Source organism: Adiantum capillus-veneris, chromosome 20, assembly GCF_014529385.1.
Source record: "Adiantum capillus-veneris isolate H3 chromosome 20, ASM1452938v2, whole genome shotgun sequence".
NCBI lineage: Eukaryota > Viridiplantae > Streptophyta > Polypodiopsida > Polypodiales > Pteridaceae > Adiantum > Adiantum capillus-veneris.
The window spans coordinates 45,156,944-45,169,698 of NC_140950.1; the positions used below are offsets into that span (position 1 = coordinate 45,156,944).

General features: G+C 42.4%; 1 protein-coding gene across 1 annotated transcript; it reads right to left on the minus strand.

Moving 5' to 3' along the window:
* Window positions 1-499: 499 nt before the first annotated feature.
* LOC147432449 (uncharacterized) lies at window positions 500-1,951 on the minus strand. The gene has a single exon (XM_086491586.1). The coding sequence runs from the start codon at window positions 1,225-1,227 to the stop codon at window positions 589-591; it is 639 nt and encodes a 212-aa protein (XP_086347712.1). The 5' UTR covers window positions 1,228-1,951; the 3' UTR covers window positions 500-588.
* Window positions 1,952-12,755: the final 10,804 nt, after the last annotated feature.

Genomic DNA, 12,755 nt, shown 5'->3' on the forward strand with positions numbered 1-12,755 from the left:
TTTCATTCTATAACTTAATTCTAGTCAATATTTGGGAAAGTCCCTTTTATTAAACGACCATGGCCGAGTTTCCTCCCCACAAAGAAGTAAACCGAAAATACTAGCAAAAGTTTAAAATTCGCATGAATGTTGAACTATTTTCTTATATATTTCACTGGTTTTTCTTCCCTTTACCATGGTTTGCAACCTGCTAGTCTCGAATTTCAACTGGCTCAAGGCTATGTTGAGGCAATCCTTTCTCTAACACTAAGTTTCTAGATGAACTCAACCTAATGATTTTATCCCTTTCTTATTGTTTTAGAAAGCTACCATGACCCTTTCACTTGTTTGTAATCCTATAAGAACTTATTACTAAAGAAATGTCTACCAAAACTTTCCTAGGTGTGGACAAAAAGCCAAAGCCATTGACTGGCCTTTTCAGGAGCGCAGATATTTTTACACTGGCCTTTTCAGGAGCGCAGATACACAAGCTAAAAAGAAGAATATGCATGCTCGAATTAATCCACAGTATTCTTCTTTGCCTGAAGGCAGGAACCAGAATTACATAGACGCACTAAATGACCCCTCTCATGCAAAAGATTTGCAGATCTAGAGGTGCTTCACGTGGTCATGGGACCGTGAATTATCAAGGGCTTGTAATAGCTGGGACTGTGAAGCAACGTGCGTTAAAAGGAGAGAAGCAAGGGAGACCAGGAAGCTGTCATTGTTAGCACTAGGAACGGGTGTTAGCTCCGTCGTAGACATGGTAGTACTCAAAGATGATATGGGCACTTGACCGATCGATTCAGTCAGGCCTTCAGTGGGGATTACTGTACTAGTACTCATGATGGTGAGTGGAAGCTGCTGGCTTGTGTTTGCCATCTCCAAACCTTGTGGTAGATTCAGCAGTGCTTGCAAAGCTGTGCTTAGCGGCTGGCTTGAAGATCTAGATTGCTGCGGAGATTCTGCAGTGAGCAGCAAACAGGCAGAGATAGTTTCAAGAGTTCTTAGGCTTTGGGACACAGCATTTGCAAGTAAAGCATCTCTGCGAGGCATCCGGTGGACAGCCTGATAGTTGCACCTGCAAGAAGGAACATGAGGTAGTGGTGGACCTTGAGGGGACGTGCAGCACGATTGGAGCTCATGGACTGCTGGGTTAATGCCTGTAAATTGGTGCACAATCTCCTTGAAATTGGACTTGTCTGCGTAGAACTTCCTGAAAGTGGTCGAATATGGTTGGGACGTCATTTTAGCTCGCAGGATCTGTGGTGGATCCCCCACACCCAGCTCCTGATCAATACTAAGATTGTCGTCTCTAGGACTTAAATTGCTAAAGCGCTGCTGCTTAATGGGTTTGCGCTTTTTCGAGATTTTTGGAGCAGGGCCTTGCAGGCCATCTAGTGATCCGCGGCGCTTGCAGGCTGAGATCAAGACTGATGAGCGGTCACTGCTAATTGAGGACGGGGAACCCTCCACCCCAACAACATGTGACAATTCATTCCAGCCTGTATCATCTGACTCCACCTGCAATTGTATTTGGACTAATTTGCAGGTTATATACAGTATATTCAGACAGTACTAAGTATATAGTAGAAGATGGGACTACGTCTACCCTAAACCACTGCAATCAAGGTGAATCCAGAAAGAAGACGGGTAGAGGTATGCATTCTTAGCTACTGATAGGTACGGCGCTACTAGTGGCCACTAGGATTAATTACACAGATTTGGGACAACATGAAACGGGGACAGGTCAGAGTGCAGATAATGCAGCGCTGCTCTGCTAACTAGCTCTTTATAAATCCAAAGCAGTCGTCTAATTGCTGGAAAGGGTCAGTGGAGGGGGCAAATATACTATGGCATCATACTATAAGGGAGCGGATTCTTCCACCTGAGAGGAAGAGGCCAAGTCGCCTAGTTCTAATATTGGCCTCCCTTATTAATTAGCAGCCAAGTATGTGCAGCGGCCGCGGTAGCCAGGATTACGCATGCAGCAGGCGGCGCTTCATATAATAAGCCAGCGCGCGGTATATATGCGAAACGTGACGAATGCGTCTTCGTCATTGGTGTACCAGAATCGTAACCAGACCATCGTCCGCGCCGACGGATCAGCGTTGGCGTTTAATATACTGCGGAGTTGCGGACATGGAAAAGAGTCTCCCGTCATGGCCATCTTACTCAGTTCTGGGTCAGTTGTAATTTTTGCTTCCTCTTTCTTATAATCTGCTTTGATGGGAAAAAAAAAACCTTTTTATGAAGGAACATGACAGGCGCATGGTGTCACTATGACGCACGCGCATCGGTCATCCTACAAAGTCAAAGAAGTCACTGGCAGCGGCAAAGATGATACCAAAATGAAATGTGATTTCTTAGGTAGGTTTCCCACGGGCTTAAAGCCATGTTGAAGCTTGTGTCACCTTGTTTGCCGTTGAGCTATTGTGGTGAACGCTACATTCAATGTGCAAGTGCTTGCTTTCTTTGTCCCTTCCTCTCAACGAAGCCAACTTTGCATTGTTGAGAAGAAGGTGCCAAAAACAAGAACGTCGGCACAATGCTCTAAAGCTATGCCTACAAAGAAGGGGGCAAGCTCTACAAGAAAGTTGGCTTTGCAAAAGGTGCCAAAAACAAGAACGTCGGCACAATGCTGTAAAGCTATGCCTACAAAGAAGGGGGCGAGCTCTACAAGGAGGGGATATGCATGGATGTCCTTCCCCTCACCCAAGGGGCACCCCTTGCTCAAAGAGGCATATAGGACACATGTCAAGGCCCTAGCAACCCCATAGTGTGCCTAAAGCCTATTGGTTGTGCCCTAGAAAAGACCAATGAAAATTTAACTAATTAAATTAAATGTTAAGCATTTATCAAGCCCTCTCTCTCAAAGGGAAAAGGAGGACACTTGTCCAAAGACTACCCCTATCGCTAGTTATGGCCCATGCTTGTGATTGTCTAGGATTGAGAGAGCCAATGACCTTCAAGCAAGGCCAAAAATAGGGGGCCGACCATGCAACTTGGGGGGCTATCTTGGAGGGTATACTCACACACACACACACACACACACACACACGCACGCACGCACACACACACACACTCATTGTGTGAAGTGCTAAGTGCAAGAACTCTATCTCCTTCTCCAAGCTTGTTGAGAAGTTGAGAGCCTACACCAACACTCTTGTCTATGGAATGGAGACCCAACCAAGAGCCATGCTTCAATGCTAAAGATTGCCATCTTCTCCATCTCCATTACTATTCTATTAAGCTATGCTAAGCAAGAAGAGTGATGGTAAGTGAGGATCTATTTCTTTCTCGTAACAATGTTTCTTCTTCCTCTTCCCTATCCTCATTCCCTACTAGCTCTCTCCACCTTCGAAGGTGTTTGAGGTCTTGGGTTGAGGCCGGGTACAAGTTAAAGCTTTCATTTAGCTAAGTTATAGGCATAATTGTGGTGCATGAAGTTATCTATCTTCATTGCACCATCGAGGTCTCACGGAACACAAAGCTTGTATTGTATCAAACTCTGTATGGGAGCAATTATTATACAAAATCCTTTTGGAGGGGGGACCTGCTCCACATAAATCCGATCCTCAACTGTTGTCAAGTTCTCTAATTCTCTCTCTTACATAGAATTGTTCATGCCAAGTTAATTAAGATTAATGGTTATGTTGCTACCGCTAATTAAGTTCAAAGTAGTCTCATAAAAGTGCTTACTACAATTCTCTTAATTCCACTATTCTCAATGCTCATAGGCTATTTCCATTACACAATGCGAATATTATCTAAGTACCAAGACAATCAGGAGATGGAAGATAGGATAGAGCAGCTAGTGGCAACTGTTGTAATATATAATTGGGTCATGGCCGTTTTCTTATATATGATCCATCAATGAAGAATACTTGTGTTTTAGTAGTGGTGTCTTGTCTAATTTATGTGTGTATGTGGTATTGGCATACCCGTTGTACTATAGCGAGAGTTGGCCAACCTAGTGTAGTCAAGGTTGCTTTGGTGTGCTAACTGATTTGAAGGATAACAATGGTCAAGAATCGAGAGAGATACACGGAGTTTGATACGTGGCGATGGTAAACCATCATATCTCTCGTGAGCAGACTCAACAATTCAATCTCTACAAGTGGTAAGTATAGTCAATTTTGAGTTATTGATTTATGATTTATCTAATTTGGTTTTGGTTTTCGTAGAGTCAAAGCGATTAAACTTATGTACCTCCGGATGAGGATGAGGAGGGCGAGGATTACAAGAACTTAGATTGATAGTAATTTTTTGTAGACCTCTTCTACAAGTACAAATATGGCACAACAAATCCTCAAGATTTGTACATAAAACTCATTTGGAGTTTTGTTTTTATTTTTCATTAAATTTAAGTATTGTTCCTTTATGCTTCAAATTTCAAAGTTTATTATTCTTTTTTATGTACAATTTCCAAAATACAATTTTTATTTAATATTTTTTATGTAGTTCAAACATAAAGATGCTCATTTGAAAAGCCATGTAGCAACAATATGAATGGTAGTATTGGTGGTAATTTACGTGGATATATTTTCGTGCCTACTACCATGCATATTATTGTTAGACCACTACCGCGCTTTCTGCCGTTGCTATTGCACTCGCCCGATTTTTTCCTTTTCTATTTTTTTTGTTACTGCGCGACAATACTAGCAGTTCACCTTGGCCCCCTAGTTTCTTAAGCACCTCAATCATCATGCATGCAAATAGCAAAAGCATGGCCTCTCTCTCTCATCCCCCTAGCCTCAAGGGCTCGCCCTCTCCTTGTAGCGGTTGACTTTGACCTTCAAGCACATGACTAGCTTAAGTTCTGCCTTAGTTATGAAGCACTTCATGCATATTAATCATCAAGCACCTCAAGCATAGGCCTAGCTTAAACTAAGGTCTAACGACTTTTAACACTAACCTTTGGAGGTCTTTAATGAAGCTAACCCGAGGGTCTTTCTAGTTCCATTATGAAAACATTGTTCTTCAGTAGACCACCTCCTTGTGAGCCCTTGCTGAGATGGAACCATCTCCTTTTGGCCCCGTGTGTTGAGCTTGGCCTAAAAAGACATATCTATATTCTAGCTCTTGTTTCCATTTTATCTTTCCATATTAAATGATTAGTTTAACATGAGAAAATCATCTGGGTAAAGCTAGATATTAGATTTTATGACATTGCTTCTCCCTTCAAGCCATAGTCGTCCTCGATTATGAGGTACACTACAAGAGGCTATTCATATTAGCAACGCTCACACAGCGACGAAAAAAAAAAAAATCCCGGCGTCGCTATGAGCGTCGCAAATTTCTTTGTTAATTTGCGACGCTCATAGCGACGCCGGCTGGGCTAAAAAAATAACCGAGCGCGCCCCAAAATTCAGATCTCAGATCTGAGTTTTTCGGCGCCCTCAAGCAAGGAGCAGGTAACGCTCTCCCTCTCTCTCTCTCTCTCTCTCTCTCTCTCTCTCTTTTTCTTCTCCACACACACACACACACACACGAGGAGAGGAAGGAGAGCCAGGTATGCTCCTTCCCTCTCCTCATTCTCATGTTCCCTTCCCCTCTTTCTCTCTCCCTCTCTCTCTCTCTCTCACACACACATACACACACACACACATAGTGTTTTTGAGAGAGAGAGAGAGAGAGAGAGAGAGAGAGAGAGAGAGAGAGCGAGAGAGAGTACAAACATAAACAAAAACGCACACACACATACATAAACAAAGAATGCACACACACATTGAGAGAGGAAAAGAGAGAGAGAGCATGCATAAACAAAAAACGCACGCATTGAGAGAAGAAAAGAGAGAGAGAACATGCATAAACAAAAAACGCACACATTGAGAGAGGAAAAGAGAGAGAAAACATGCATACGATCCAAAAAAACGCACACACATTGAGAGAGAAAGAGAGAGAAACTAATTTAACGTCGTAGGAAACTAATTAAAATTAAAAGACCTAAAGATCTAGCCGACGAGGAGTTGAACTCAAGACCTATTATTCAAGAGGGAAATGGCATAATCAATCTATCATACTTGGCATGGGTGATAGAAAGGTTATACCATTTATCTCTTTTTATTGGCACACACATCCACACACGCGCACACACACAAGAAGAAGAGAGTTATAACGTCGTAGGAAACTATCTTAAAATACGTTAAAGATTAGGTTATATGTAGACTTACATTAAATTAGATTTAGGTTTATTTTTAACTAGATTTACGTTTATTTACGCTAGATTTAGATTTACGTTATATTAGATTAGATTTAGGTCTCCATAGACTGCGATGCTTGCATGAAGCGGGTGAAGAAAGCCCTCAATGGAATATAGGGTATTGCTGCCTTCACTCATGGTGGGCTCCGTCGATCCAAAAGTACTGGTGAAATGTCTTCAGAAGATAGGGAAGAAGGTGGATCTTCAGGGCGGCAAGAGTCACTACATCCCCGACACAATGACCATCTAGACAACCTCTAGTCATTCAACAGCAACTTCAAAGTTAGTAACAAGAGCAAGAACGGTCTAAAGGGCCAATTGCTGTCGTCAGATGTGGATGGAGATGAGGCAGCGTCACCACCGGAAGTTAACTCACATCTTTAGTGATGAGAATGCCAACTCTTGCTGAGTTATGTGAAAAATTATGTGTTAAATCAGTTTTAAGGTTCTTATAATCCCTGTTAGTTTAGTTCTTTGTTTTTAATATAACATAATTTACGTTAGATTTAGATTTATGTTATATTAGATTAGACTTAGGTTTATTTAGGTTTACCCACACACACACACACACACACACACACACACACAAGAAGAAGAGAATTTTAACGTCGTAGGAAACTATCCCAAAAGACGTTAAAGATTAGGTTAGATGTAGACTTACTTTAAATTAGATTTAGGTTTATTTTTAGTTAGATTTACGTTTATTTAGATTTACACTTATTTACGTTAGATCAAGTCCACGCAAGAATTACTTACGGTTTAGGGTTTAGGGTTAGACGAACAGTGAAAAGATCTACTGTGAAAAGATGTTAAGATGCTGTGAAGTGCTACAGCTAGAGAAGAGGCAAAGGGGTTTTGTCCACTACATGCAGTATCATGTAGACGTGGGTGTGTATATTTCTTGTACCCACAAATATAGGTATTGACCAATAAAGACGAGATTATAACCCGGTGGTTCTGATCTCCGTGCACCTCTAGACCGAGGTGTGCGGGGATTGGACATGACTAGAGAATGTGAGGTAAAGAGAGAGAGAGAGAGAGAGAGAGAGAGAGAGAGAGAGAGAGAGAGAGAGAGAGAGAGAGAGAGAGAGAGAGAGAGAGAGAGAGAGAGAGAGCGAGAGAGAGAGAGATAAGACGAAGAATGCCAATAGAATATTAAATTTGTTGTCCAGGTTATAAGTTTTTTATCCTCATTATGAGTAGTGACGAGGATGTGGGACCGTCCAACCGAAACACCTATCTCTCAACGAGGGTCTTATGTCCTTGTAATCAATGCAAGCATGTTGTGCGACGGACAAGACGTGTTTCTTTGCAGCACGTTCGCGAATTTGGCGAGTTCGATCCATCTATTATAGATCGAGTTGTTGCCAATTATAACTCGTCGGACTCTGACGCTGGCCAACAAGCAGCAATCTTGCAACCCAATAGACGTGTTCGCAGGCGCTTTGGTCAAGCAGCATATGTGAGGCCACAAGATGTAGCCTCTGACAGCTCGGGGGATGATCATGCAGAGCACATTCCCAACGAGGCAATGTTTGAGCCCGAGATTGATGAAATGATCGAGACGATCATGGATTCAGAAAGGCTTATCTATGATGATATGAAAAGTGAAGCCGATACGCCATTGTATAATGGAGCACGTATGTCTAGATTGAAAGCACTCCTGGTTCTTCTCAACATGCAGGCAAAGTTTGGATGGAGTGACACTAGCGTCACAGCGCTTTTCAGGTGATCTATTACAATTAGTTTACTTTAATAAAACTCTAAATGTATAATGATCTGATAGATTTTTACACGACTGTATCATATTTTTATGTTGTGTAGATTGCTGAAAGAGCACATACTACCAGCTGACAATGTGATGCCAGATTCTCGAGATGAAGCAAGAAAGATTTTGCGAAACTTGGGGATGGATTACAATTCTATCCACGCTTGTCCTAATGACTGCATTCTTTTCAGAGGGGAATACATAGACATGGAGAAGTGTCCGAAATGTGATTCCAAAAGATATCGAGTAGATCTCCACGGGACAAAAATTCCACAAAAGGTTTTGCGACATTTCCCTCTGCTTCCTCGCATCAAGCATTTCTTCGAATGTAATTCCATGGCCGCCCTAGCATCATGGCTACTATCGTCCATATTCCCGTATTCCCATGGATAGACTTAGGCAATCCAAAGATAAAATCCATGAATATGCTCTCCCACGGTGAATTAGGGATTGGCAAGGGTTGAAGCAATCCAAGTTGCTTCCCTCTATCAAATTTTGTCTTTTGACATACCACACATTTGGAAACATACTCATGTATGTTCACTTTCATGGTAGGCCAATAGAAATATGTTTCAATTCCCTTTAGGGTAGACTGAATCCCTCTATGCCCCGCATATGGGGGAGCATGAGATTCATACATTACTTTCTCACGTAGTGAGTTAGTAACGCATAGTCTATTGCCATAGAGAAGATAACCATCTTGTAAAGTAAATGGTTCTTCTTTCTTCCCTAATGCAAGGGCTGAAATCACATCTCTAAAATCGGGATCAATAGCATACTCATCTATCATTGAAGATAGATCATTGTGAGTTGCTATGGAAACCGCATTCACTCTCGGTCGTCTTGAGAGTGCATCGGCTACTTGATTATGCTTGCCAGCAATGTGAGCAATATGAAAATGAAATTGCGAAAGGAAATTTGCCCACCTCATTTGTTTGTCGGAGAGCTTGGTCTGCGTCATGAAGTACTTAAGACTTTGGTGATCCGTTCGCAGAATGAAAGGAGTCCCCAATAAATAGTGCTTCCATGAGTCTAAGGCATGTAGAACTGCAAGGAGTTCTTTTTCGTATATGCCTAGAGCTTGCTCAACAAGGTCGAGCCTTCGACTCTCATAGCCTATGGCATGCCCTTCTTGGAGCAGAACAGCCCCAAGGCAATCACCACAAGCATCACATTGGACCTCAAATGGTTTTGAGAGATCCCGTAGTGTAAGCACAGGTTGAGAGATAAGCTTTTCTTTAAGCTTTTCGAAAGCATTGTTCTCCTTAGCAGACCACGTATACCTAACATTTTTCTTTGTTAGGTCATGTAATGGTCCCGCAATTTGTGAGAACTTTTCTATGAAGCGTCTATAGTATGCACACATACCTATAAATCTTCTTAGTTCATGAAGATTCCTTGGTTTAGGCCATCCTTTTATTACCTCTAACTTGGATGGATCCATTTGGATTCCATCTTGAGAGATAATGTGACCTAAATATTGAATCTCTTGCAAGAAAAATTCACTTTTCTTTCGATTAACATAAAGTTTATTCTCTCTTAAAACTTGAAATATTACCTGGAGGTGTTGCTTGTGTTCCTCTAATGAGTTAGAGTAGATGATAATATCATCAAAGAACACTCCAGTGAAGGTTCGATGAGGTCTGAACAGCTTCTCCATCAAGCGGTTAAATGTGGCTGGTGCATTAGTCAAGCCAAAAGGCATGACAATGTATTCGTAAAGACCAAATGTAGTACGAAATGCGGTCTTTACAATGTCTTGATCAACTATCCTTATTTGATGATAGCCACTTTTTAGGTCAATCCTATTGAAGTAGGTCGATCCTTGTAGCTTATCAAATAGGTCTTCTACCCGTGGAACGGGAAACCTATTCTTGATAGTGATCCTATTTAGTGCTCTATAGTCGACACACATACGATATGTGCCGTCTTTCTTTTGCACTAATAGCACAGGTGAGCAAAATGGAGATGAGCTAGGCCTAACCATGCCCTTCTCAATTAACTCATGCACTTGCCGCATAATCTCCTCTTGTTGAGCTTGAGAAACTCTATAAGGGGGTTTGTTAGGCGGTGAACTTCCTGGAAGAAGTTCAATTGCATGGTCGTCATTACCTCGTTTAGGAGGTAGCTCACAAGGGATGTCGTCAATAAAGACATCTTGAAACCCCTTGAGAAAATTGGATAACTCTAATTCCTTTTGGTTGCTTTTATTTTCTTTTGCTAAAGCATTAGGTTCATTTTGAGAATCTTTAACAAAAATCATGTACACGGAAATAGAGCTCTTTATTGACTTGTTGAAAGCTGGTGTATGTACAATGGGAATGGTGTTACCCATCTCCCTAGCATCTATATACATGTCCTTTTCCCTGAACTTAAAGGAGATTCTCCTTTCAGGAAATTTAACATGTGCAGCCAGACGGTCAAACCATGGTGCCCCTAGGACTACATCCTCATGCTTGAGAGGAGAGATAAAGAAGTCCTCTTTGTCCACATAGCCTTGAACATGAAGCCTCAATTTCCCGATTAAGGGAGTGACTGAAGCTTCTTGCCCCTTGAAGGCACTGTCTGCGGGTAGGATATCTCCCATCTCGTAGGATTGTATGCCTAGCTTGGTGGCTAACTCCATAGATATGAAATTGTGAGTAGAACCAGGGTCAAAGAGAATAAAAGCATCATGTTCTCTTACCTTTCCCCAAGCATGGCATAGAGGAGATCCTTTGTGGTGAGTTTGGTGAATCTCCTCCTCTTGGATTTCAACCAAAGAAGCTCTAGGAGGATCTTGGCGGTTGTTCTTTTGGGGACAAGCGTGGTACGCATGCCCTTGTTCGCCGCACTTGAAACACCGGTTATCTTTACGATAACGCTCAAGCTCTTCTGGAGAGAGTTTATTCTTTCCTTTGTAAACTCCCTTCTCTTTAGCTTTGTTGGAATTGCCCTTAGGAGACTTTTGGACATTGTCCTTCCCCTTAGGCTCATTGGAACCTTTGTTTTCTGGGGGCTTATTATTTCTTTTACCCCCCGTTTGGAAATTGATTCGGGAGGCCACCATAGTATGGTGTATTACCGCCGATATGGTACGTGGCCTTTGGGAGTTGACATACTCCGCCATTTCTTCGGTTAAGCCCGCACAAAATTGTTGCTTTTGCTCTCCAAAATCCAACTTTTTGAAGACAGTGGCTTTGAGTTGTAGGTCCCAAAACTTGTCTACATATTTGTGGATGGATTCATTGGGAGAGAGCTTTAAGCTTCGCCATTCGGTGAGTACCTTGTCTTTGGCATCGGTGGCCAAAAACTGCTTCATAATGGAACCTCTTAAAGCCTTCCATGTTCGTGGAGCTTCACCGTTGGCTCGTAGGCTAGACCACCATTGTCTGGCGGACTTTTGAAAGTGCATAGCTACATGGCGTAGCTTAGAGGACTCCGTGAAGCCCTCATCTCCAAACGCCGCATCGAATTGCTGGATAAAGGCCAAAACTTTGTCTGTAGCACCGAAGGTGCCATCATAGGTAAGGAAAGAGATGCTCTTCCCTCCCTCTTTGAATTTCTTCAGCTTGGACGACCTCTTCCATGCGGCATAGGATTTCCTATGGCCTCTTCTTTTTGATGGTTCAAAAGTTGCACCATCACTTTCTTCAGAAGATGAAGAATTTGAAGAAGGTGGAGAAGAGGGTGACCTCTTTCTCGCCTTTTTCTTGTCTTGATCTTTGTCGTCTTCACCATAGCTTTCATAAGAGGAAGAGGATGAAGAAGATGGAGAAGAGGGTGTCCTCTTTCTCGCCTTTTTCTTCTCTTGCTTTTTATCATCCCTCTTTGAATTATGGCGTGGAGAAGAGTGTGATGGTCTTCTCCGCTTTGGTGGTGATGGAGAGCGTTTAGCCCGCCGTCTTCGTGGAGCCATCTCCGCCGAGGTGGCGGGAGACTCGCTTCTTTCTCGTTCCTTCGGTGGAGGCTCTTGAGTTCTCCTTTGGGAAGGAGATACATCATCAAGAAGTAAGTTCTTGAGCCCTTCATATGGATTCTCTTCTTCTTCCCGAATCGGAGAGAGACCTCTTTTGGTAGTCTCACAAGGAGGCTTCCTAGGTATTCTCTCGTCATGGTGATGAGCTTGGAGAATCCCGTGAGCACGGAGCTGCCGTTGCACTTCACTTTGGAGAGATGGATTGCCCATGGCTTGTTGAAGCCTAGAAACAAGATAATTAACAAGCATTGAAGCATCATTAGTAGCTTGCTCATGAGCAAAATCAAAGTTATCAACATTAATTTCACTCTCTTTAATATTGTCAGCCATTCTAACAACTTTTAGGTGTAAACTTTTTAGGTGTACTTTGGCACTTCAAGCCCTAGTTGCTACTCCTCTTTACCCCTTTAGAAAAAGCACTCAAGCTACTGTACCCGCGGCTCGAATACCATTAATTGCAAGGAATAGAAGAGAGGGTCTTTCGACACCAAAACAGCACCGGCTCCTGTCAAGCTTCTAATAGCTCAATAGTGGTTAAGCCGTAGGCAAGCCCCGTAGGACTCCACTATTAAGACCATAGCTCTCGACGGTGATGCCCCGTTAACTGCACAAAGGCAGGCGCACTGCAAGGCTGAAAAATCCCTATTCTACTTACTCACAGGCAATTAATAATACCAACCATTTGTAGCTAGCTTGAGGACCTCCCTTCTTGAGCAAGAAAAGAGAAACCTTGAGCTCTGATACCAATGTAACATTTAATGGCCTAAAATCTTTTGTGTAGCGGAATTTAGCATGAACATAGTGGGCATTTCATTAGAGTTGATTCCTAATGAGAATTACAAGAG